At 36.4% G+C, this 27,629-nt stretch overlaps 1 protein-coding gene across 5 annotated transcripts; it reads left to right on the forward strand.

Annotated features, from left to right (window-relative positions):
• Positions 1–413: 413 nt before the first annotated feature.
• Positions 414–27,504, forward strand: RHOT1 (ras homolog family member T1). Of its 5 annotated transcripts, XM_082008325.1 has the most exons (21): positions 414–617; positions 4,436–4,494; positions 6,719–6,800; positions 7,997–8,040; positions 8,838–8,891; positions 9,238–9,290; positions 9,850–9,958; positions 10,545–10,646; positions 12,087–12,185; positions 12,595–12,703; positions 13,646–13,766; positions 14,446–14,530; positions 14,920–15,065; positions 15,700–15,800; positions 16,062–16,192; positions 16,525–16,608; positions 17,379–17,498; positions 17,852–18,054; positions 19,436–19,558; positions 25,270–25,413; positions 26,904–27,504. In XM_082008325.1, the coding sequence occupies exons 1-21, from the start codon at positions 581–583 to the stop codon at positions 27,019–27,021; spliced, it is 2,124 nt and encodes a 707-aa protein (XP_081864451.1). In that variant the 5' UTR covers positions 414–580; the 3' UTR covers positions 27,022–27,504. The 5 variants fall into 5 exon arrangements, with proteins under 5 accessions (XP_081864451.1, XP_081864452.1, XP_081864450.1 ...); XM_082008326.1 differs by lacking the exon at positions 25,270–25,413; XM_082008322.1 differs by lacking the exon at positions 414–617 and having other exon boundaries at positions 3,586–4,494.
• Positions 27,505–27,629: the final 125 nt, after the last annotated feature.

Raw genomic sequence — 27,629 nt, forward strand, 5'->3', positions numbered from 1 at the left:
CGAAAAGAGCAGCAGCACGAACTGGTCACCTCTGATTTTCCACATACAAGTTGTGCCATACTGCACAGGAGCAGCAATTTGTTGTGGTTTGGATTATAAATCGCCACACAATTTGAAAGGGAGTGTGTTCTCTCGCTTCTGAGGCGTTCCTATGGGTCGGATGCACTCACTTGTCTAGCGCACCGCTGCAGCCAGCACCGTTTCATTACAGCACGTGAAATCTGCATCTTGGGCCCCTTAATAGCGGAAAACTGAGCCACCGTCCCAGGGCAGCCCCGAGCAGAAGCCCCCCTCAGAGGGGGACAGGCGCCCGCCAGGCCGATACCTGCTCCATTTCCCGCCGGGCTTTGAGGGACGGCGGCGCAAATCGCCTCAGCGCGGCGCGCGGCCTTGAGCACCCCGCGCAGCCGCACGCAGGCGCGCGGGTTGCCTGCCTAGTCTGTCCCTCGCGAGCCGCCGTAGCCTGCCCGTTTCGCGGCGGGGAGGGTCGCGGCGCGCGGGGATCCCAGGCCGCAGCGGCACCGCTTCCCCCGCCGAGCCCGATGTGAGCCGCCTCGCGGCGGGGCCAGGGAGCGGGGCCATGAAGAAGGACGTGAGGATCCTGCTGGTGGGAGAACGTGAGTGCGGGAAGGGCCGGCGCGGCCCCGGGGCAGGGCGGGGGCCGAGGCTGTGGGGCCGGGCGGGGGCCGCTGGCGTGAGGGAGAGCTCTTAGGCGCCATGCCGCTGGCTGTCAGATCGCCCTGGTGCTGCGGGGTGGGGGGGTCCCAGTCCCTGCCCGGGCTTCTTCGTCTTCGGGCCGTGAGCCCGGCCTGGGGCGGCCGGGAGCGGAGAGGAGCCCCGGCCCAGCGCCGGTGGCAGAGGTCGGGGTTGGGTGCTCCGTGACCGCTCCGTGCCTGGTTAGAGCGGCGGGAGCGGCGCGGCGGCGGGCCCGGGCGCGTATGCGGGCGCTCGGCCGGCAGCCGCCGGCTGCTTGCATTCCTGTGCTGAGCACCGAGCTCGCAGCCTGGAAGTCAGCTTGGGGAGCGGGTGTGCCTCTTGGACGGCCCTGGAGAGGAAACCCGGATGAAATTCTTGCCCTACGTGTGGCCGCGTCCTGTTTAAACTTTGTGGAAACCAAAGTTAAATCTTTCTTATTTACTGAGTTTGGAAATCAGTATCCGGATATGCTCTAGGCGGTTATCGGTCGGGAGTTGTGGATTTGTGGCTAGGGCAGGACCAGGGTGTCCAGATCCCTGTTTCTGCCATGAACTTACTGCATGACCTTGAATAAACAGCACATACTTATATGCATGCCAAAGTTAGAGTGGGTCTGTGTTTTTTCATATGTTCCTAAAATTATGCCCTTGAGTTCACACTTAGGTACACAAATAAGTGGCTAGGCTTTCAAAGGTACAGCTTCTTACTGATGTAAATAGCAGCAAGGAGGTTCTGTTTTGTTAGTTTGTAAAGTGTGCTTAAGTTCCCCACAAGAAAAGAATAAAGAGTAATTACCAAGTGTTATTAGTAAAATTACCTAATTATACTAAGAATGTAGTACTGCTAACAAAGCTTTCCCGAGAATTGAATGCCTCATATATATTTATACTGCAGTTTATGCAGTTATTTTATAGGGCAGGTTGGCTCTGTCTGTGCTGCCTAGAAAGATCCTCTATGGCTTCTTTAGAGAAGACTCTTCAGGGAGATGGTACTGTGCAGAAAGAGTTAACTCATTAAACTTGTATTTGTCTGGTTTTGCAAGATTCAGTTTATTGAGAAATGTATTTGTGCATTTGAATATACAGTTGAATTCCTCTTCAGAATGTATGGCTAATCTACCTTACTTTCTTTGGCAATGAATGGTGTGTTCTGAACTGGCTCTGTGCAGTCGTTTAAGTACAGGTGTAGCAGGTGCATTGGTTTGGCAACTAGATTCACAATGTATCCAACTGAAAAATTCGAAGATACAGGTCTCTTAAATACAGTAACATATAGTACGTGGCACATGTCAGAGATTGTGAGCATCTTTGTATTATATTTTTGTTGGACTTGTAACAAGCAGAAGGGAGAAATTTGTTTCACAAATTGGTAAAACTTGTCAGTTATACTGTCAGTACTGTTTTGTATATGTCTTGTATATTTATTAGTCTGAAACCACAAGTTAGTCCAGACCATCTAATACTCGTTATATGAAAACAGCAGACCATCAGGTTCAGACTCTGAAATATGTGAAGACCTTTTGTTGTAAGCCTGTTCCAAAACACAGCCTTTTTCATCCCCAGTGCTCTGCTTTTTTAGGTTTAAGGTTACTTTAATCCTAGTATCCAGGTGCAAACATAAATTTTTAATAGCCAATAACTTTCAGAATGCATTCAGCATATTATTTATGCAGCATGATCTAAAAGACTTATATATGAGGAAAAAGATTAATTAATTATCACAAAGTGCTGGGCTGTTTTCTTCATCCTAGTCAGCCGATACTGTTTAGGCTCTTACTTCTAAGGCTATAAACAGAAATGGAAAGGCAAATGGTTGACCTAGATTCAAGCAAAATGAGCCAAGTCTCTACATTTGAACACTATGGATTTTCTTAAAAACAACTCTAGAACACTAGGAAGTGTATCAGAAGCTTATAAATACTGAGCATTTACTAACCAGCAATACGTAATCTTCTATTTTCATTCATCTAAAATTAATGAAATGAGTTTCTATATCTGCAAAGCCAACATGTTTTGCCAGTGTTTCAAATTGAAGCTGACTTGGTCAGATGCAAAATATGCTGCAGCATTTTCAGTAATTATCTAAGAACTTTACTTGCCTATCAGGAAAGTACTTGTCTTTTTTCCTATGGAAATAGGAGAGCTTTTAAAGCTCTTTTGATCTGTCAGGATGAAACTTAAGATGTAGTTTATGCAGGAGGACACCTGGCAGTGTAAATTATGGGTTTAGCTCATATGAGTATCTTTGATGAAAACACAACCACATTGCTTGTTAAGAAACCTGCATCTAATAGCATCTTACTGCTCTCCAGCTAATAGCACTGGGGAAAAATTTACAACTGTTCTTGCTACGGAAAACAAAAGTCTTTCTCCAGAGGATATCTTTTTCTTTGCCTTTCATAATTTTGTAATAACCGCTCTTTAACTTGCCATGATGAAGAAGAGCTTTTATTTCTGGATTTCAGGAGGCCCTTTGTTACTGTACCAAAAATAGACTTGGATAAGTTGAATGTACTTTGACTAGATCATCAGTTCAGTAATACCATTTTCTGCACGAAAACAATCAGTTGTACAATTTAATCTCTTCTTCTTCCTCCCATATTCAGAATTATATACAATTAAATAGACAAGTGGAAATGCAGCGATATCAGCAAAACAAGTTCTGTCAATTGGTGGTGTTTTCAGTAGGAACAGTGATACAAGCTCTGACTGATTGCAAGCAGTATCTTGGTTGGTAAAACATGCATGCTAGTGAAGATTCTGTATGTCCAGGATGGAATAGTTTTTTGCCTGAATTGAGGGCTGTTAGAAATATACAATCCCAGATAATACTTGAATCTGAATGTTTTGTCTTTTAAGAAGTGTCTCAAAAACAAATAAAGCAGTAATAGTCTTTCAAGACTCTCAAAGGAACAGGAATTTGACAGATGAAGGTTTTTAGAGTGAGGGGAACCCTGAGAAAAGTTACAGACTCTTTAATTTAAATGGTCATGTTAAAGGTTCTCAAAACCAAGCAATCCAACTGTGATATCAGAAGTCTGAACTTTGCAGGTAAACAGAATAATTTATTTGATTGAAGAGACTTGAATATTGAAGCGGATATGGTCATCATCTTCTTGGATTAAGAAAACTATGAGTTCAGAAGGTTTGGTGGTTTAGGGGTTTGTTGTTTGTTTTTTCACTTTTTGTGAGGGGCAGCTCATTTGTAGCAAGATTATGCTCTTGTGCTTTCAAACTAGTTGTCAAACTAGTTTGTGGAGACTTTGTCCATTGATAGAGCCATGTCGTCTTATCCAGCTCTTATCCTTGGTAGTTTAGGACTGAAGTGCAATCATCATATTAAGAATATTATTAAAATAGTTAATTCCTAAATTCCAGTCTGTGTGCTTTCTTTTTTTTTATTTAATAAATTTTATTAAAGCATTTCTAGTTTGCTTTGGATTTTTGTTTGTTTGTTTGCTTAAGTGTTCTATATTAAGGTTAAAACGTTCTAATTGTTTTATGTAAGGCAGAGCAGGATTTGATTCCCTTCTGAATGAAATGGATGCTAAGGTTTCACAATAAAGAATTATGAAGGAATTGCTGTTATCCATACTTAGTATGTTTAAGCAACAGATAAAAAGCCTTTAATGTGGTCGGTTGGGAAATGTTTTTAAAATACTTCCCATTTTAAAATGGGATGCAACTATTGAGTGTAACAAAACCAAATTATCTAATCTCTGTTTTTAATGCTTTTGCAGCCAGAGTTGGGAAGACCTCACTAATTATGTCTCTTGTCAGTGAAGAATTTCCAGAAGAGGTAGACCATACTTACTTGTTTTCTAAGTTTTATTTCTATCCTGTTGTGTAAAGTTTTTCAAAGAGTAAGTTAATAGGCTCTGCTTTAAAATAATGTTTCCTATTAAAAAAAAAAATTCTAAAGCTGCAATGATGACTTCTGGAAGAGTGATATAGGTTAGTTTCAATATATCTCTTTGTGAGGATTAGGAATTTAAATTTTATCAAAGTTCCTTTCTTGTTTTTCTCATGGTTAATTAAACTAATTTTTTTTATATCTGAGGAATCTTAGGTTTTTTTTAAGCAGTTGAAACTGGTGATAACTGGCAGCATATTTCAACATTAGAGACTCATAAAAGGGAAGGTTCTGAAAGAGGCAAGACCCTACCATTTTTTGGACTGTTGTATTTAAAGAGCAAGTAGATAAAAAATGAATGAGAATGGGGAATTAAAAAGTGACATTGTATACCTTCACCATTTTTTCTAACTGAGACATTGCCTTTTTCTATTTTTGAAGAATGTTTTCTTCACACTTTTGAAATAAAAATTGCCAGAAACTCTTACTGCTTTCTTCCAGAATAAAAATAAAGCTACTTCTATATTTTATTCCTTTAAATAAGCAGCACATAGTTCTCTTTATACCGTAAAAAGAACTGCAGCTGCTGCAAATAGTTAAGCTTTTTACATATAAACATGAATGTTTATTTCTTCTGATCACAAGTCTTAAACATGTGCTGCTCTTTGAATCCACACTGTGCTGTGTTTAATGCAAATCAGTAGGTTACCACAGTTCATGAGTCAAGATTAGCTTGTTAACATAATTGAATTGAGTTCCCAACCTTGCAGGTAAAAAGGAGCTCCAGTTCCTGTTTGTTCTTAAACTGCTCAGGGACCCGTTGCTTTGACAGGCTGTTTGTTGATATATTTCATGAATTGTAGGCCGCTATTCACTTCTCAGCTTCTTTCTGCTGTATAATCTAGAATATTTCTCTAAATTCGTGTTGAGAGAAAAAGCATAATTTATGTATGACACAAAATCTGCCTGAAATTATGGAACTTAAAAAAAAAAAAAAAATACTGCATCCTATATAAACCGAAGAAAGTGACATGTACAATTCCTGCAGGTCAGTCATGGAGATCGGAGCTATATGGGTGTGTGTGTAACAGTCATTTCAGACTTCAAAATAGTGTTTAATATACTGGGTATTATCAGTAGTCATTCTTGATGAAGATGTAAGTAGAGCTTGAAACTTTACAAAGAGCCATTCTTCCAGTGATTGGCTTTTCTTTTTTCTTTTTTTATTGAAAGAAAACAAAAGTATCATGAAAGTTCAGTGTTGGCAGATAAAGGCAATAAATAGCTGTGCAGGAAGTTTTCATTAAAATTAGATTTAAGTTGATTCTTCCTGAATATGCATTCATGTTCTCTGGAAAAAATGCCCAGCAATCATAGCTAGTTTACAGTACTTTGCAGAACACACTTTTTATTAGTATCATGCTTTGCTTTGCAGGCCTTTCTGAACTTAATGTTTAGCACTCTGTCAGAAGCAAGGAAGTTGTCAGGTTATGATTATGTAAAAATTGAGGCTTGTATTTTGTCCGTCATGCATGCTTGCCATATCTTGAGTATTTATTTTTTTTTAACAACTCATGCACTGTTCGCAGGAGTAGTTCTTGTACTGATTTCAGTGGGACTAGGATCAGGCTATCTTGTGCAAAAATTAAAATGTTTAAACATAGATTATTGACAAATTAAATACTGTTTAATGGCATGCTACCCCTGATGTTACTCTCCTGCTAAAGAATGTAGTGCCTTTTGAAGTAATTGGTTGAATTTGATAACCCTCCAAAATTTAGAACTTTTCTTTATATGACACTTTGTTTAAAGTAAATTGCAATTCAGGTTTTGTTTATAGTTTTCAGTATTATAGTAGTTCTTTATAGATGTTGGCTGTAGTGGATTTCAGCTTTATAGAAGCATTCATTGAATCCCTTAACAACATTGCTTTCTTGCAAAGCATGCAGGAAGTTCCTTATTCAATAAGTAGACTAATAAAGAGTAGGAAAGTCGCAGTGACTTTCAGTACACTGCAAAAAAAACCCCAAAAGTACTTGAACCACTAATAAGCTGTTCTATTTAAAGCTGACTAATTGATAGGTGTTTTATAGTATATGACTTTTTTTGACCATTTGGATTTTCTGGATTATGTTTAAAGGCTTTTTCTTGCTGTTTCTTTACAACCCAGGTTCCACCACGAGCTGAAGAAATCACCATTCCAGCTGATGTCACCCCTGAAAGAGTGCCAACCCACATAGTGGATTATTCAGGTAAGGACTACACAATACTGTTACTGTTTGACTGACTTGGTATGGAATTATTTATCTAACTCAATAGCCTCTTTAACAGTCATACTGCTATGGCACCAAAGCTACATGTAGGAGAAGACTAAAGTAGAAACTTAGGGGATAAAACTAAATCAGATGATTGATGGGTGATTCTACTAATTCAAAGCCTAACATTAACTGCTGTTGGTTCTTCCATGAAAGACAGTTGTAGCAATATTCCAGTGAAGTTAGTGTTCTTTGTGTGACAGACATATTTACGGGTTCAGACAAAGGTGGGTACTTTCATGGAATTCAAAACTATTTTCCTTTCTTTCAGTGAATACTTCACTAGGATGCAGGAGACTTCACACACCTTATTCTATGTCTTTCTAAATTTCTAAGTTTGGACACCTTATCCTTTGTGTCAATTTCATATTTTGGGTTGGGGGGGGTATATAATCTAATCTCCTTGGCCTTACTGAATAGATAAATAGGCTCGGTATCAAGGTTCATATGTGGTCATAAATACATGCAACTGTTGCACAGCTAGAAGAATCCTTCTGCCATGAATTAGGCCATGTTAGCAGATACCTTCCTGTCTTCTCTCTCCCACGCTGCTGAGGAGATACCTTTGGTGTGTTTGCCTATTTGGAACAAAGAAATAATGTGTATTTTTTTCATTGGACTTGAGCTTAAATTTATGTGGAGTGAGTTTTTCTTTGTATTGGATTAAATATTTCATAGATTTGGTTAACAGAAGCTTGGTTTCACTAAAAAAAATCATCGACACTGCAATAAAATTAACATATGCAGTATTCTGTTGTAAAAGTTTGCATTATAGAACAATGTTGCTACTTATTATCCCAGGAAGGGGCTGTTGATAAATGTAGGGGCGTGCAAACTATGACTCATTCCAGAGAGAACTTGTCTGCAAATGTAATATTCCTCTTTAAAATAGCTGCTAAAAAACTTGAGTGCAACCGACTGTTTCTGTCTTGCAAATTAATGGATCAATTTCATTATTGTTACAGCAGAAGCACTCTTTAATGCATTTTATAAAAAGACGTTTAAATAACAAGAGCTTTCAGAGGGCTGTCCTATGAACACTGTGAAACACCCTGGTCCAGTTTCTTAAGGTTTTTCAGTTTTGTTTGCAAAAATGTTCAGTATTAATGAATGGCTTATTCTATTGAATGCAGAAGCAGAGCAAAGTGATGAGCAGCTTTACCATGAAATATCACAGGTAAGTGTATTTTAGTGTTTACTAGAAAATAGTTTCTGCTTTTGGAGAAATCTTTCCTGTTAAGTTCTCTGCATTAGATGGGCTTCGGTTTGAATTGAAGAAAAAAAACCCCAACCTTGCTTTTTCTTGCTTGACATTTCATTTCATTTTTTGTGCCTTGTGCTACAGTATACCTTCTGCTGTTTAAGAAAAGTAGGTACTCCCACCGTGCTGGTGAATTGAGCTTAAGCTTTGGCCTTCCAAGTGAAAGGACAGAACTTAAATATCAGTAGGCCAACTAATTGACAGGTTTTGTAAAGAAATAATCCTAACCTGGAAAGATCCATTTTACTTCTTTCTGTCATGTTGTACTATTGCATTTACAAATAGCATAGGATTCTTGGTAATTTTATAATTCCTTCTGTTTCCTATTTTCAGTTCTTTCTGAGCACCTTTGCACATTTTCTGTACAGTCTGTCATGGTGTTGTGTTCCATTTCTGGCATTTAGTTTGGTACTTGAGAGGAGGCTGCGAATTATGATTTTTCAGTTTAGATTTCTGGGTAGCATAGGTCTCTGCAGGCATAAGCTGTGAATGTCACACTGCAAGACAGGCTTTTTGGCACTTCTCAACATACAAATTATTTGGTTTAAGCTGTTGTTCAGGCTACAAATAGCTTAAACAAGTTAGGGACACAGTTTTTGACTAATGGTGGAACTGTTCATACTCTGATGTTATGTATGGTTCTTAATTGTCTCTGTTGCTCTAGAGACTCTTAAGCAGTGGAATTCCATGGCTTTCCTTTCCTTTCATTTTAGGCAAATGTGATTTGTATAGTATACGCTGTTAACAACAAGAATTCTATTGATAAGGTATGGTAACACACTTTATCCGATTATTGCTTGAGAAGTAACTTGTGTGCTGTTAACTGTTGGCAAGCTGAAAACTGTGCATAAGATGGTGTTTGAGATCAAGTTGTTACAAGGATGTGCAGATGTATTATTGTGTCTGGTCTGTTTCAACTTCTGAGTTTTCAGTCATGTCAAGTCATCTGACAAAGTTGCTCATTAATCAACTCCAGTTTTTATTTGTTTCATTCTTTGTGGGTAAATATATGCCTTCTTGGGAAAGAAGGAGTAGCAGCTGTAGTTGAACTTGTGCACAGTTCAGTCAAATTTGAAAATGTATTTTTCATGTTTGTTTTTAATCCTACTCTAGGTAACAAGTCGATGGATTCCTCTCATCAATGAAAGGACAGACAAAGATAGCAGGTGCATAAGTAAAGATGAGAAGTGTGAATTAGGCTGCACATCGATGTGTGTCAATGGATAGTGTTGAGGATGTTAATTGTTTAAGAAAATCAAATTCTAAACTTAAAATTTGTATGAGAAGTCCAAGCAACAAGAGATTTAAAGTATGTAGGTCTGTTATATATGCCAGCAATGCTATTTGTTTTTAATTTCATGGTCAGCTTTTACCAGGTGTGTGTTATGGTATAACTGGTTTTGGCTACATGGTCTGTATAGGTTTTCTACTGATGCTGGTTTTGTACAATAATATGCTTAGTTACTTTTGTGTTTAACTGGTTTTTGTACTATCAACAAGATGTACCTTTCTGGTTAAGCGTATATCAAAACAATTTACTTAACTGCAATTGTTTTGTTTGCCTGTTGGCAAATATTTAATTACACCATGAAAATATAATATGTAATATTTAATTACATCATGAAAATAATACAATGACTTCTGATGGGAGGCAGAATGCTAAATTAGGGTAGATCTTGTTATCTCTCTGTCTTTAAAGCTCTTAACCTTTTTTTTTGTTTTCAGGCTGCCTCTTATATTAGTTGGAAACAAGTCTGATCTAGTGGAATATAGCAGTATGGAAACTATCCTTCCCATTATGAATCAATATACAGAGATAGAAACATGTGTAGAGGTATGCAAGACTTTCTGAAGTTAGAACGGGTAACAAGAAATACACGCCTGCCTTGCATGTGTGGCAACTTTTTAATAGAAAAAGTGGTTTATTTTGATTTGTTCAAAATAAAATATTCAAGTGTAAGTTATTATCATGGTGAGTTTTTATATGTTATTTTTCTTTAGAGAAGATTACACCATTGTATAATCAACTGTTAGTGTCAAATTCTTCTAATATTTAGAGCCTCCTCACATCCTTGCCTTTAGCATGTGTTTTAAATTTAATATTAAGCCAGACAGATGTCTGCACAGTATAAGAAATAGAATTAATATGTGTGGATATGCCTCTCTGTCTTTTTTTATTTTTAAATTTTTTCAAAATAGATGAAACTTTGATTACTGTTCTTGGTATGACAGCAAATTTTAGTGAGACCTCCTTTATTAATTACTGAACAGGTACAGGGGCCAGATGTCTTTTTTCCAACACAGCACCATACCCACAAGAGGGGGCTAGATCTTTAAAAGTTTTATGCTTGCTTAAATTTCAGAAGAAATCACCAAATAGTCAAGAAACTAGCTAATCAATACATGGATTTCTCTTTCAGTGTTCAGCCAAAAACTTGAAGAATATATCTGAGCTATTTTATTATGCACAGAAAGCTGTTCTACATCCTACAGGTCCTCTTTATTGCCCAGAGGAGAAAGAGGTATTTATACATAGATTCTAAGAACAAATAATGTAGCAGGGGGAGTTATCACTTTTCTTTCCTTTTCAGTGGATTTTGCATTTCTTAATGTGTTCTGTTACCACCACCCTACCCCAAATGCTAAGCATTATATTCCAGAACCATGGTGATTGTTTTTTGTTGTATTAATCTGATCCGATCTGTCCTTCCTCTTCATTCAAAGCAACGAAGACAGTTTTTTGTTGCCTGTGTGAACTAAGTGAAATGAGAAGCTTTGGTAATGGCTTTAAGCCAAATGTAATGTGGACAAAATCATGTGTTCAATTCAGTTCTACTTTAGATAAACATTTCACAGTAACTCCATTTATTTCAGGGAAAATACTCCAGACTTGGCCTGATTTAAGGGAATGAACTTTTCTGAGCATCTTGTGAGACTTTGGCAAAAGGGATAAGAAACAAGTGATGTGGCTGGTGTTTAAGTACCACAGGTAGTTAGCTGAGCATATTACGGAGTAGTATGTTTTTTTTAAAAAACATTAATTTCATGGGCAAATACAAATAGAATCTCTAAATGTAACCCCTGTGTAGTATTGGGCAGTAGGAACGTTGCTTCAGTCATAAATACTTCTGTCAAGTAGAGAACCAGAGAATAACCCTGTTTTGATTTCTTCCATCAGAATCATCTTTATGAGTTAGTAATGTTGTGATAATATTGTTGTGCTGAAATCTTTTTGGTTTTCCAAAACCAATCTCTATGCAATCTGTGTGACCTCTATGAAGAGAAGAGTCCATCATCACTGTAGTTGTTGGGAGAGAATTACCAGTGTCTGTTTTCCTTCACTCGGAAGGTATCCTAGCAATTCTTTTGTCATAGAGATAGTCCATATGATCAATGCTTTGCCTGGTAGATGAATGAGCCCTGTGAAGATTTTCAGTATCTGATGTTTGAAGCCATAGTTGAAACGGTGAATAGAGATAGTGTGCTTGTTTAGAAAGAGTTTACTGTAGTTCTAGAGCTGTTTATTTTTGGAAGGTGCTGGGATTGCAAGGCCTTTCCCCCCCTGCCCCCCCCCCAATGTTTTTTGAGAAAAAATAACATTCAGTTGTTTGTTTTTTTTTTTTTTTAAACTTTCTGTAGCAATAAGACTGAATTTTGAGAACTGATTTTTTTTTTTTAATAACTAGGTAGTGCCACCTTCAGCTTTTGAAGAGCTTGAGGCTCTTCTAATAGTTGAATAGAAAGACATTTAATGTGGAATAATTGTTTTAAATTTATGGATATAAATTTGCTAGATAAGCATTTTGTTTCCTTTTAGTTTTTATTTTTGTGTATGTGTGTGTGAATGTCTCCATTCTAAAAATATAAAATGAAGTCTAGTATTTGTTTTAATGTGATGTCATTCAGTGTAATCTTTTTATATTCAAGCCTAGAAAGATACTGAACTTTCCTTTATTCCTCAGATGAAACCTGCCTGTATTAAAGCACTGACTCGTATTTTTAGAATTTCTGATCAGGATAATGATGGTACTCTCAATGATGCAGAACTCAACTTCTTTCAGGTAGCTCTTTTGCTTACCTTTTCACCATGCTTAGTAGTTGACCTATATAATTCTAGAAAATTCTTGTTTTTGAAGGAATAGTAGTAAGGTAAATTGAAAGGAATCAGGTCTAAATAATAAAATTCTCAAGTGCAGCATGAAAGAATGGATCTGTAAAAATGGAAATAGTATTAACATTGTTCAAGTTTTAGTTCAAGAGCAAAATAAGAAAAATCTATTAAATGTGCAAGCCACAATGTTTGTACTTTAAAATAAAATTTGTACACCTTTATTTCCACTAAGAAAATGGATTGTCCTTTGCTAGCTTATCAGAATGTTTAAGGCTGTATTTCATACAGGACATGCTGTTTGTCCAGCTTAGTAGCCAGTGGTCCTAACATGTGCTTTTTGGGTTTTTTTTGTTTATTAGAGAATTTGTTTTAATACACCACTGGCACCTCAAGCTTTGGAAGATGTAAAGAATGTAGTCAGGAAAAACCTAAGTGATGGAGTTGCAGATAATGGGTTAACATTAAAAGGTAAGCTTTATTTAACTCTTAAAAGATGTGTCTTTATACAGTTGGTAATCATTCTTACATAAAAAGGCTAGTCTTTTGGAATATGATCTCTATCTTGAGATCATATTTCTCTTTTAGACTACCAAGAGCTGAGTGTAAGTGGCAGTGTGATGTCAAAGGATGATTAAACTGGGGAATAACGGGGTGAATAAAATAAGGTCTTTCTTACTTCTCTTTACAGAGCTTGGAATCCAAATAAGTATACTGATTCAAAAGAGATTGTCTCCTAGATAAATCTGTATCTTGTCTCTAGGCTCACTGGCTGCAACACTTGTCAGCAAGGTGTGGTGTCTGTCAACATCTTAACAGCTCTGTTGTACAGATTTGCTGAGAGCATATGGCAAAGGTGAAAGGAGGAAAAACATTTTCTTTCTGAGCATCGATGTAACTGCGTTGCTTGTGGAGCTTACATATGTAATAGGACTTGTGAGAAATTGTAAAGAGTGGGAATCTTGAGGCATAGCCTTACTAACCAGTGAAATCTCAGTGTTCATTAAGCCCTGGAAAGTGCTAAACAAAAGTGCTACACACTTATCTGGTACAGGGAAACTGAAGGCAGCCTTCCATGAGACTACTCTCCAGGCTTCTTGCTAAGGCTTACTATTCTAAGTTGTTGAAAATATTGTTGTTTTTATTTTCATACAACCGAGTTCTAAAATGCTAGTACTGAAAGAGGCAAAAACCAACAGAAAACCAAGCTGTTTTAAGGAAACAGTTCTTTGAAGGACACTTTTACACACAGCATGACTTCTGAACCTTTGGACTGTGTAGATAATGCTGTAATGTCACCCAGGAGTTTTAAAATCTGAATGTGTATTTCAAGCTTTTTTATTTTCAATCTGATACTGATTCTATTAAAAATACTTGTAGCAAGGCTTTAAGTGTTCATAATTTGATTTTTAGGTTTTCTTTTTCTACACACACTTTTCATTCAGCGAGGAAGGCATGAAACAACTTGGACTGTTTTACGTCGCTTTGGATATGATGATGACTTAGAGCTTACACCAGAGTACTTGTTTCCTCCGTATGTATCACTTATTCTAGCTTTCTTTAACTTACATGCTGCCTTCTGCTTTGGCAGGAGGAAAAGGTTATTTTAGTGTCTTTATTTTACACATTATTACATCAAGTGTCTCCCTTAATTGTGACTTACTAGCCAAAATCCTCATGTGACTGAAAATTACAAAGAACTGTCTGTTGTGCCAAATTATGTACTACTCCCTCTCTTTATAAGAAAGATGGCAAAATAGACTCTTAATACAAAACTGGAACATTAAGCTGAGCAATTGCTTATTGTATGTGGCAACAAGTTAAAAAAGGCTTTTCAGTATTTCATAGCACCTAAGATCCTTTGAAAATCCCCAGATTAAAAAGTTAAGAGATCGACCAACTGTGGCTTCTTTTAAAAAATGTAACTATGTAATTATCCATTTAAAAAACCCGCAAAAAGCAAACAAACCAAACAAGAGCCTGATTAATGTATATCTATATATCATGTAATGTAAAGGCACTCACTCATAATTTTAAAATTCCTAACAAGAATTACGTACTTTGATCTCTTTAAAGATAAATTATTAAAGCTAAATACAAAGGTCAAATACCAAATGTTGTAATTCAAAAAGTCTGTATTTTGAGTTTTAATGTTCTGTATTTCATAAACACACTTAACACTCCTTGTATTTGTTTTTGTTTTCAATAAACAGACTAAAAATTCCTCCAGACTGCACAACAGAATTAAATCATCATGCATACTTATTTCTTCAAAGTATTTTTGATAAGCATGATTTGGTAAGCTTTGAATTTCAGTGTGTGTGTGCCTATACTTAAGACCCTTAGTTTGCTAGTAATTTTGCAAGCAAAAAGTATGGTTTTTGTCGTTATGTAATTTCATTCAGAAACTGGCTCTGGTGTAAGCGATGCAGTCAAAACTAGCCTGCTGTTTGTATTTCTGTCTACAAGGAGAGTTGGCAGTTATAGCTCTACTACCAAATATTTTTTTAACTAGCTTATCTATTTAGTCTTATTTAAAAACAAGAAAAGAATAATGATTAAAAAGAAAGCAGCTCAGTTTCCTATAGCCATTTTTCTGAATCTTGCAAGCATACAGCAAGAAAATACTGGTTTAGAATAGACATTAATTAAGTGATTTATGTCTGATACCGTATGCTTGTTTTCAGGATAGAGATTGTGCTTTGTCTCCTGATGAATTGAAAGATTTGTTCAAAGTCTTCCCTTACATGCCGTGGGGACCTGATGTTAACAACACTGTTTGTACAAATGAAAGGGGGTGGATTACGTACCAAGGGTTTCTTTCTCAGTGGACGTAAGTGTGATACATTACACTTTAGTAGTTGAGAATATTTATAGAATATAGTTTGGATGTGATGATGTGTTTGTAAATTCCTCTTAAAAATCTAGAAAGAGTGGAAGTTCAGTAGTTGAAAATTGACCCAAGCAGTCAAGTTTTTATAGCCACTCAGTGGCCTAATCTTCAGACAGTTTTTATAACCTGTTCGGGATTTGGCCAGTATTTAGTGCTAACTATGAACAAGTGTCTCTTCAAAATGTGGAAATCTCCCTGAATCTTGTTGAAATACTTACTTCTGTTCTACTCTTTAGAAACAGTATGAATAATGATGTTCAATAATGAGGGTTTTTTCCTGCTGAAAAATATGGAAAATGAGGAAAACATTATTTGCTGAGGGGGTAAAAAAAAATAAATGTAGGTTGATAGGCCTCGGCAAGCACTGCCTTCATAGTGTTTGGCTGATTATTAAGACTGGTAAAGTTGCCACCATTTACCTTCAGAGTGCTTTTGTCTTTCAGTACTACAGAGTGCCAGGAATGCTTCTGTTATGTCAGTCTGGAGACAGGAAGAAAAAGTTGTTCCAGTACGGTAAAGAATCGGTACCACAGATGCCAATAACTCAGAAACTTCTTTTTGTCCCTTCTGATAGACTAACCACATACTTAGATGTACAGCGTTGTCTGGAGTACCTGGGTTATTTAGCCTACTCGATACTTGCAGAACAAGAATCTCAAGCATCAGCAATTACAGGTAATCTAAAAAAAAAAAAAAAAAAACAATTTAGGAATTTAAATTTAGAAATCTGCTCAAAAGTATATTGTTTAAACAGATGATCTGTCTTTTTTCACTTAAATTCTTACATTCTTTTTTACTTTCTGCTCAAGTCAAACCTTTGATTTAATATTTTTGATTGTTTTGTGTTCATTTTAATGTAAGTGGACATTTGTTTCATGTTTTCACATACCTACATGTGTGTACATCTTGTGAAAAATATTTGTCTTTTTTCAAAAGTAACAAGAGATAAAAAGATAGACCTCCAGAAAAAACAGACTCAGAGAAATGTTTTCCGATGCAATGTTGTTGGAATGAAAGGCTGTGGGAAAACTGGGGTTCTTCAGGCTCTTCTTGGAAGAAATCTAATGGTAAGAAACCTTTTGCTTATATTCATCTATATATGCTTTTGAGTTAAGTTTAAACAGGAAAACCAATTGATCTTGGAGCTTTACTGGTTATTACTGAATTTGGAGAGTACTTTGAGGGGAATATAGAATTACTAGGGAGGGCTGCTTTTTTTTTTTTTTAAGCAAATAGACAAATGGCTATTGCATGCAATAATTATTTGTACATTTACTTGCAAAATAAACCACAAATTACTGTAATTTCCATTTATTAATAAGTGGAGTAAACCAGCTGTTCAAATCTAACTTAAAAGGGGCAAGTTGCTGTGGTCTAACATGAAATTCTGCATTTTCAGAGACAGAGGCAAATACGTGCAGAACACAAATCTTACTATGCCATTAATACAGTCTATGTATATGGACAGGAAAAATACTTGCTGGTAAGGCTGCCTCATTATTGTTTGCATATGACTGATTAGTCTTAAAATTCAGTGAAGTATTCAGAGCCTTCTGCAAACAAGTTTCTGTTTTAATTTTCTCTTAATAAATATGGATTCCTCCCACTCCTTTTCCTGCTCAAATAACTTCTGGTTTTAGATGTCGCTAATACTTTAAACTGAACCTGTTCGGGACCTGTTATTTTTGAAACCTTGACCTAAATTGTACAGAACCCAGTCCATTATGTTTCCGCTGCAGGGCCTCAAATTATAAAATAAATTATCAGCAAGCAATCTACGTATTCAATAAAGAAGAATCTGTTGTGTAAGGTGATTAGGATGGCTAAAGTTAATCTTCAGTGGGTGAAATACTTTCTTTAAAGCTCCTTCCACTGTAGTTTTCCTTTATGATAATATGGTATCTTTCTTTGTTTTCCAAGATCTAGTCCTCTGCTCTGTGGTTTTGCTCTGTAGGATGAATGCCCGTTTCTATGGGAATCTTCAGACTTTGTGTTAAAGTGAATGTAACTTTTTATATACAGAGGTTGTGATTGCTGCAGATATGGTATCAACAGCTCGCATATGTTGGCTGTATGGTAAATTCCTACTATTTATTTTTCATTAATTCTGGCTATTGTCAGTCCATTAGTTCTAAGGGTACATAAAAATGGGCCATAAAAATGATGAGAAAAAGAAGGTTATACAGTTCCTTTAACTGCATAATGACAAAGCTTTTCTCACTCTATGACCATCTCCCTTTCCCCCCCACCCAGCTACATGATGTCAGTGACTCTGAATTTTTAACTGACACTGAGACCATATGTGATGCTGTCTGCCTGGTATATGATGTCAGTAACCCTAAGTCTTTTGAGTACTGTGCCAGGATTTTTAAGGTTTGTATAGTTTATGTATACCAACCTTTACATTTATATATCTTTTCACTGACAAAATATTCAGTGTCAGTTACTGGTCCTATACACAAGTTCTAGTGTTTAAAAGACATTTTATTTATGAGTGCTGGTTATATATGGCTGATGCATTAAACATGCAGTTTTATTATACATACAAAGCTAACATCTACTTGTCTATATCAAATATTCTGCTTCTAGAAATGCTTAACTTAAGTGCATATATATCTTAATATAGAATATATCTTAATGCTGCTGCAAATAGTTCAACTCAGGCTTTCCAGGTTGAATGTATCATATACTGGTTTTTTTTCACTTTTTTTTCTTTAAATTTGCAGCAGCACTTCATGGATAGCAGAATACCGTGCTTAGTGGTAGCTGCAAAGTCTGACTTGCATGAAGTGAGACAGGAATATAGTATTTCTCCTGCTGAATTCTGCAAAAAACACAAAATGCCTCCACCTCAAGCCTTTACTTGTAATACAGTTGATGCACCGAGTAAGGATATCTTTGTTAAACTGACAACTATGGCAATGTATCCGTAAGTACTTGAACCATTACATTTTTCATATTGCATCGGTCACGTGCAATACCACTGCATGTCATTGTTAGCCACAAGGATGGAACTGCCTCACTGAGATTTAGCAACAGAGAGACATAAGTGACTTGAGTAGCATCTTCAAATCATTTCAAATTGAGAAAGTTCATATGTATCCAACATATAAATCAGTGTCAGCTATTGTTGCTAAGGTGTTTTTTAAAGAATACACTACGCCATCCATCTCCTGTTGCAAATTCCAATGAATATTTAGGGTTCTGTTCTGTCCTTACTGCGGATGCATAACTCAATATGTCAATATTAATATCTTGGTATTTTTTAGATACTTGTGAATAAGTTGTGCTGTAATTCTTGCTACTAGCTCAACTTGACGGTTGAGAACAAGTAATGGCACTCTTCAGGGAACAACGGTCCCCCCAATGCACTTCTTGAAGCCTTTTTTTATTTGTAGTGTCTTTATTACTATGTGTTTCAGTTCATTAATCTAATAGATCTTACATGTTTAACAAAATTTCTGTATAAACACAGAAGCCGACTTTTGTGCTTCAGATAGTACTTAAGCTCACATTCTTCTTCACTACACATCTCGCTGTTGCTAAGCTCACTTTGCATCTCTTTTTTTGGTGGGTGGAGCTTTTAATATGGTGTTGAACTACATAAATATTACAGCAGATGGAGTCTAGTATGACAGCTGACATTTGCTTTAAATTAAATAGAACTAATGTCACTTTCACCCAAAAGAATAGAATTTTAAAAAAATATTTGAAACGGTATTTATTGAATTAGATTTATAAGGCTTTTGTTTTTGTTCTCTTGTATTTATTTTGTAGCACTGGAATACTGGGAAACCACTAAAGTGTAGCACTGACCAAATGTCTTGTCATATCAATATTCCTGCTTCTCCCTTTAGTTTTCAAGCATGCGTGTGTGTTAGGGTGGGAAAAGTAGAGGTAACTGTCACTTTGTAAAGTGTGCATTCAGAGTGGTAGAAAATGTGGCTTACTTGCCTTTGAAAAACGGGTGTTACCTATTGCTGTGCAGATGTACTCAGAAGCCTTTAGATGCTTTCCTTACAAACTGAAATAAATTCAGCAAACGTTTCCATTCATGTTTGTGCTTTGCTATTAAGATCTGTGTATGATGGTAATGCCAAAATGTCCAAGACATAGAACACCTAACCTTAAAATTCTGCACAGCTGTAGTTGTACCCTTGCTTCCCCAGTGTATTTTTTTTCTCCTCCTCTCCTTACTCATTCAAATGTACCTTTTATTCCTGAATCTCTCTTGGTTGTGGCACAGTCCTAATGTGCACCTGATTTTATGAGCAAGATTTCAACTCCTGTCCTTCTGTGTGTTTTCGCAGCCATGCCCGGTTACGCTGTATGTGCGCCTGCAACAGGTGTACATTTTGCATCTGTCAGAACTTCCTCAACTCAGACTTGCTGCAATCTGTAAAGAACAAACTCTTCACTGCAGTTCTTAACAGGTCCTTAACTTTATTTACTAGGTACCAGGTGTGCTTTTAAAAGAAAAGTTTTTTTGAAAAAGCAATTGGTAACCTTATATACTGCAGATTTTTCACTCTATATCCACGAAATAGGCAGATACTTACTTTAATAATTGTCATAGAATTGTCAAACTTTGTTTAACTCGAAGGTACTTTTGGTCTTTTGAGCTTAGTCTAGTGTTTCTTTGAAACATTACCAGTTTGGTAGTTGATTCAGACACTTAGTGATTGCAAAGATACTGTGGAGGAATTAGGACTGTGTTTTTAGAGAACTGGTAATGGACATTAAGTAGTGTCTCTAAATCTGTGTAATGTGTCTCACTTGAGACATTATAGGTTTGTTTAGTATTGATTAGAGGTAGTGCCTCTTAGATATCAGTTACACAAATATTTTCATAAAGGCACAGCTTGACTTAAAGCAGCATCATATAACATACTGTATGTTTATAATTGCTAGTTTAATATTTGGGAATTCATGGAATTTCTCTGTGTGTGTGTGTGTTAATGCTTGGTTTACACAAAGAGTGGGTACTTCGTGTAAAAAATCTAGAGCTTTTAACATCCAGTTCGTCTCTGAATAGAATGCAACGTGTAAGAAGTGGTAAATGGCTAAATATTTGCATTTACAGATACTTTGGAATAAAAAAATTGGTAAAGAGAGAGAGAACTGGTTTTCAGCATTGAAAACAGTGCTATACCGTGTCTTGTGTGTACTGCACACAGTTTTTGACACACATGACTTACTAACACCTCAGCACTTGTCACCTCACCCTGCCAAATGGGAGTTCAAACCAAACAATTTTTGTAGTGCAGTTGTTCTGTAGTTTATAGCCTTCCTGGAGGCTTATGTGATAAATGTGATTCTTGGAGGCATCTGTGATAAACATGTTTATTTGAAGGCCATGGTTAGAATATCCTGACGATGCAGGCCCTTGCATGTTGCTGCTACTTACTGTTTTCAGATGTGGATGCTCCAAATACGAGTGGCTGTCTCCTTTAAATGCAAGTTACACGTACATAGGAGGCCTACTGATATACCCACCTACAGTATCGAGCATCTTTGTGAAATACCACTTAATCCAAGTCAAAAGTGTTAGCCACAGAGTAAGAATTCAGAGAAGGGTGGAAAACTCATTAGCTTAGGAAAAGACTGTTAATATGAGTGAGACTGTTCATGCTGCTTCTTTTCTACAGCAGTCATTCCTTAGACAAAAATAGCTTCAAACATCAATCTCTTTGCATATTGTCACTCTACAACTTAATTCAGCAATCACTACTAGAAAATCCCAGCTCTTCATTATTGAGGCTAAAACCACCTCTATAATGCATCCTCATTTTTCTGGAATGGTTATGGGTTGCTGCATTAGCTGTCGTGGCTTGTTCCTCGTTTCTCTCTTTTATGGGCGTGTGGGTTTTTTTAGTCCTGCATTAGACTTTGCACTTCATTTCTCTGAAATACTGTCAAGGCCTTGAGGTATTGAAATCTTTTTATGAGAAGTCTTGGGATGCTGTCATTCCACACCTTGTCACTAGATAGTGTGGAATAGGCATAGGAATCTACTATTGCCTAAAAAAGTCTGTAAGTCAAGGTAAAGAGAATTCCTCATAGACTTTTCCACTGACCCTACAGAAAGGAAGGATTATTTGCTAGAATCTCTTTGTCTGTAGTCATTCAGTTAGTCGCTAGAGTTTTGTTGCAGTTTTCCAGCATGTCACTTTGTCTCACCAACTCTCTAGTTAGCTCTTCAAGAGTGTTTCCTTACAGAACACATTGCTGCAGGTTATTCACCATTCAGTACATGGGCTGCTGTATATGTGCATATATAGTAGAGCTGAGATATCTGTAAACAAGAGGGAGTAGCGCTAATAGTAGACTTAGGAGGGTAGAGATGGTTTATCTTGTTTAAAAATGTTAGTTCCTTGGATGCATTTTTAATCTAATGATTTGTGATTAGAGAAAGCGTTTGAATAAAGGAGGATTTTTCTGATGCAGTTATTTTATACAATTTTTCTTATTTTGCCTTTAGAAGTGCTTACCATCAGGTCAGATGGGCAAAAGCTAAATAACTGATGGGTAAAGGAAGTTTCTCAAGAGTACTTATTCTCCTGACACCTTCCTATTCTGAAGCTTTAGACTGTGGAAGTAGGTAAACTGAAATTTTTCAGAATGGGCCCCTTCCTTTATTATTTGTTGCTAAGTAATGCTTAAACACTGTTACCAAGGCAAAATATAATATCACATTTCAGTATTCCCAACTTCGTAATTAAAGGAAGAACATTGCTTCCATGCAACTGAAAATCCTATTCGTGCCCATCTTCAATGTCTGTTCTATGGACAAACTTCAGAACCTCACCCGAGGGTTTGTAGACTATCAGAAAGGCAAGTTCAACAAATGTGGAAGTTCTGTCTGGAGATGTTTATTGTGCAGCAACAGGATTGTTGGTTTGAACTACCCAGGATCACACTCTATTGGTTCTTTGAGGAAGAAGGCACTGCATTCAAAGCACTGTACATGCATGTATGAGACTTGTTACTATGCTGTAGTATTTTTATATTTTTTAACTTGTTCTTTCCTTTAGGTGTTCATTTGTATTTGTCTGGCTGGCACTTAATCTCTTTTTACTACATTGTTTTTCCTCTTTTTAAAAGGAAAGTTTCTGCTTACGTCATTCTAACCCTTTCTTTAATGATGAGCTTGGATTTTTGGCTGCTTTTTTTTAACTCCAGAGCATCAATTTTAAGTGTGTTTTTCTGCTTTCTTGGTTTTAAATCATTCACTTGTTGCCTTTTGCTTGTACAATAGTGGCATTTTTCTGTCAGCTAAGTTAATTTTTAAATAAAATAATTCTAATGCATGAGAATTACGGTTTTCAGTGAGGGGCACTTCTCAGACCATATTTTTCTTCCTTCTAAAGTTTTTAAATATTGTGGAATAGAAGCAAAGTTCTACTTGCATATGAAACATGGTTGCTTCAGGAATTATTTGCAAGATTATTTTTTTTTTCCTATGAAAACCTTCCTTCTGTCAAATTTAAGACAATAGTTTCATTTTCCTGCTAATAATGTCAAAGTTTTAAGAGTGTAACCCAGGATTTATTTTTCATGATGTGCAGTGTATGTAGATGATTTTTCAAAACTATGGTATATTGCCGTTAAATCTAATTGCAGAAATCTATCCCTATAGTTAGATGTCCCAGATTAGGACAGTATGACAATATTTTACTCACTGATTTTCTTCCTTCTCTAAACTGTTTAATGCCCGATACAGAGTAGAAGTTTGCAAAGCTGCATCCCCCGATTTCTTTCTAAATAGAATATATTGAATTGGCATTTTACATTCCTTTGAGGTTTTGTAGGTAAATAAGATGCACTTGGAGCTTTTCATGTTTTAGATGACTAATGCATGGGGGAAAATTCTAACTGCTGGACTTGGTTTGCATCCTAGCAAAATATATGCCTGAAGGGAAGCTGCAGCAACTTGCATATGTTACACAATGTTTTTGGAAATCAGTTGCTTACATTTTATTGGTAGAACCTATTGTCTGTCAGCGCAGGCTGCTGCTGCTTGCTGGCTGCATTAACTTGCTTACAAGTTTGGTGTGAGCAGCCATCTGACCAGCTTGTTGGTCTCACCACTGTGCTTTTAAAATGCTTTTGTAGTTAATACATGAATGGCTTTGAACTTTCATAGTTAAGGTTAAACCTTCACATAGTTAAGGTTAAAATGGGATTTTTCTGCTGCTGACATGGGGAAGAGTGTCAGTATTGGCCATTAACTCCACAATTTTCTGTCTGTAACCATGACAGGCATGCTCAGTTAACCTCTGGGTAAGTGCATGTTGGAAACTTCTTGTGAGTTGTTAAAGCCTCTGTATAGATTTCAAATATCTTAGTCAAAAAAGTGACAGGTTACTTGAATCACTATTAAGGGTAGGTTGAATAAAAATCTTGTCTTTTTTTCTAAAACTAGCTTTAAAATCTGAATTTTACACCAAAGGCAGAATTTCTAGACTTTCTTGTATATGTGGAACTAATTGTATGATTAAGTACACGCACCAATTTATTTGAGAAATTTGAAAGCTAGTAACTATTACTAATAAGCAAGAGTTTCAAATACAGCTTCATTTATGGAGTCCTAATACTACTGTGTACTTGTATATGTGCACATCCATGTATAAGTTTTATCCTTGGAGAGAATAATTTTTTAATTCAGAGTTACTCTCTTACTAGCAAGGCAGTAATAACTTCTACCATTTGGTAAAAATTAGTTTCATAGACACAACTACACTGAAATAAAATTTGAACATTTATGTATTGAAGTCATCAAATTTTTCAGTATGTATTGAGAAAAGTTTTTCTGCATTATAGCCACCTTCATGTCACAGAGCCTGTGCTGGAAACAAACATCGATCCTTTTTTATTGTTTCAGACAGACTTTTTTTTCCCCCCCTTTAATGGCAGCTAAACAATATTAGGGATCAAAGTTGCAAAAATTGAATTTATTACAGCATAAGGAACATATAAGGAGGAAAAAATGGAAATTTTTGAAGGTGTAAAGCAATTAGACATCCATAGTGTTCTGAATTTCAGTAATTATTTTTGGACTTTGGATTTTTAGGCAGAGATGTTCAGAGGGTCCTAATCGTTTCTCACTGAAGTCAGTAGATTTCCTTGAGATTATAAGACAAATCCTTGCCTTGATTTAGTTCCTTTATTTAAATGAAAGAGTCTGTTACTGTTAGGCTTAGAAGAGGGATCACAGTCAATTTACTTTCCCTTTAGACATGAAAAGAGGATTTTATCATGACTGAGAATATATTAATTGTTTTTAAAAGGATGAAGCATGTTCAGCAAGTTTCTTGCCTACCATTAAATAGGGACATATGCAAAAGTTGAAACAAGGCAAATTACAGATAGGAATCAGAAAATCTAGATGTGAGAGACAGTGCTTTATGAGGCAATGCAAAAGCATTAATTTGCCATTTAAACAGTGATTTGCACATTTAAAGGGATGTTTTTTAAATTATACAAATAGTTGGGCATTTGAATTAACCAAATTAAACTTGAGGATTATTAGTTATACAAATACTCGCCCAACAGAGCTTGTCACATAATCTATTAAAATCATGTTACATACAAGTGATTTATTTTACATACACAGAGAAGTTTTATAATTTACAGATCTGAAGACAAGAGTTTTATAGTCTTTTTACTTAAAAAAACCCACCATGTGTAGTGATAAAATACAGTCTTTAATTTAATTATCAACAGGAATGAGATCTTGTCAGTTTTAGGGCTGATGTGTTGGAGTCATTCCTGTGTATTTAGCACAGGTATTCTGGCTCATGCCTATGGTGCAGGAGTATTGCAGTATCCTGTGGACGCATGAAAGTTGAGGCTTTGGGGATGGAGTGTGAAGAGATTTGGTTTCTTCAGCAGTTTTCTTTTGTCCTTAAAGCAATGGCATTTAGCTATGTGAAATCATATATTTTACTTAGCTCATCAAAAGCACAATCTCCATTTATTTCTATTTTTCCCCAAGCACTAACTTTTTAACAACTGCACAAGAATGAGGGGCTATATGGCTAAAAATTACAAATTTTCTGGGCTTTGTCATTTGAGCATATTTGAGACACTTGCTGTTGTTGAGCCATGCTGTGAACTGCAAACTGTGCATATGTGTAAAAAGGTTAAGACCCTACATAGATGAGTTGGGGGCCATGCTGTTAGCAGACGAGGAGAGCAGTATTATGCAGCAAGTGCACGCCGTCAACTTTGTAGAAGATTCCATCTTCATGGAGTCATCTCTGGGTCCACGTTTGCTTGAAGACAGGTAACAGCAGCCAAACTAAGGTGATCTTGCCATTGCCTTTTCCGTTTCTTCCCCTCAGCAAACCACTCAATATCTAGTTTGCAGAGGGTTTGTCAAAACTAGCTGTAGAAGAACTAATGCTTGCAGGAATTCATGAATTTGATCTGTCATAACCCAGCAAGATATTCTTAGATAAGATTAGGAATTTTTAGAGACCAGCTGTGCTTTGTTGTTTGTGCACCAAATAGCCTGTTCTTCAGCATGTGGTATTACAGTACATTGATTATCTATATGGCTTATATTGCTCCTGCAAATGTCTACTAAAGAATATCCTGAACTGGTTTTGTGTATTTTGATAGCAAGTAACAATTCCTGCTTTATTAAACAGCTTGTATGCGATAGCTCTGCAGTTCACACCATATGAACTGTCTTGTGCACCATGTTTGCTTAGGATCTCTGTATGCTCCTTGTATTTAATACTCCTGCAGCTTTCACTGAGTAACCTGTGATGATTAGTACAGGCTAAAATACATAGGCTAGTGAAGTTCTGTTGTGAGTTCTACCTTAAACAAAAGCAAATGAACAAAAAACTCTCTTTACTATTGTTTAGGAATTCTTGTGCTTTGAATTATGGCATTTATGATAATTTCTTTTAAATGGTAGCTCCTGCTTTATGGTAAGCTGTCATACTTGAGACTACTTTTGAGGATGGCTAGCCATGTTTAACTGAGCATGCTCACAAACTTCTTGCAACATTTGGGAGACTTGGGTCATTGGCTGTCTCTGCTGTCATGCAAGATGTGGCTTTTAATGTCATACAGTCACTTCATACCGTTGTTACATCTTGTCTTTTTTTGTTGATGCCATTGTCACAGCTTGTTTCACTAGCACTTTCTCTTAGCTTTCAGCTTAGTATTGGATGACTCTTTCTATTGCTGTTCTTGTGACGGTACTGGGAAGACAGGGATTTACAAATGCTCCTTTTGCTTCTAGCTTTTGGAAAAATATTACTTGCTACTTGTCAGTAAACTTTTTTGGGGGAACAAGTATAAGTAGGTATTCAACAGGACTGGAAAGTTTTTCATGGAAAAGCAGAAATACGCAAACTCATTTTAAAAAAAAAAGTATTTTGCTGGACAGAGTTGTTCTCACTATGGGTTATTAATTATTTGCTAGCTATTTTTGCTTTCCTTTTCTGAATGCTTGCTGGTACTATCAAAGAAGACACATTGCCCTCCCCATATTCATGACTAATGATCTGCTGCATTTCTCATCAGCTGTGTGAGGACTCTGACTTCAGTGAGATGTACTTAGTGATCAGGGCTGCAGATCAAATCCTGATCTTTTAAAAAAAGTAAAATGACTGTATAAATACTCGTAAGGCTGAATTGTAAGCAACTTGCCTGTGACAAGTGTAGTGATGAATTTCCAAAAGCAGAGTAGTTTAGCACAACTTGTCTGATATTCCTGTCATGGAATTAACCTGGTTTTGTATGTGTGTTAAATTCTAGGCATGTGACACAAGCGGACCTCAAGAGCTCTACATTTTGGCTCCGAGCAAGTTTTGGTGCTACCGTCTTTGCAGTTTTGGGTTTTGCTATGTACAAAGCATTATTAAAGCAACGATGATCTGAGAAGAAGCACATCTGGCCCTACCAAATAAAAAAAAAAAAACTTTTATGTACATTCTGAATGCTTTAAATTCTGCTAGAAATATTTATATATGCAGAGTTACTTTATTAATATTTGTAATTCATGCATAATATTATTTTAAATTATAGCTCTAACTACAATATTGCATAATGTGTGGGAAAAAAAGAATTGCATCTTAACAGCCAGTTAAAATGGCTTAATTTGTGAGGCCAAAAGGGAATTTGTTGTAAATAACCTGTACATATTAAAGCAGTAAGACATTGCTTCCCAAATAGCTATTCAAAATACTGTATCTGTATCACTGTATGGTGACATACTAGTGTATAGTTGAAATTCATTTTCGGTAGAGTAGGCTCAACTGAAGGATCATACTTCCTCAAGGATTGCTTATTTATTTCACATTCATCTGGAGTGACTTTATCTTTTTGGACTATAAGCTATACCAGGCAGAATTTGTGATTTTCATTCTTATCTATCCTTTTTAACTGATGAACAAATTTCCCCACTAACTATGTATTTCAAGAAAAAGTCACTGTTGCTGTCCTGGCCTATAATTTTGTATGTTACATGACCAGTGACAAATT

The sequence above is a fragment of the Phaethon aethereus genome, assembly GCF_964289735.1.
Source record: "Phaethon aethereus genome assembly, chromosome: 18".
In the NCBI taxonomy this organism is placed as follows: Eukaryota; Metazoa; Chordata; class Aves; order Phaethontiformes; family Phaethontidae; genus Phaethon; species Phaethon aethereus.

Coding starts and splice junctions, on each gene's coding strand:
- RHOT1 (XM_082008322.1), top strand. CDS start 4,375: ATGCAACTATTGAGTGTAACAAAACCAAATTATCTAATCTCTGTTTTT. Junction 15,801..16,061: donor TCAAGCATCAGCAATTACAG/GTAATCTAAAAA, acceptor TTTTTTCAAAAG/TAACAAGAGATAAAAAGATA. Junction 18,055..19,435: donor ACAACTATGGCAATGTATCC/GTAAGTACTTGA, acceptor GTGTTTTCGCAG/CCATGCCCGGTTACGCTGTA.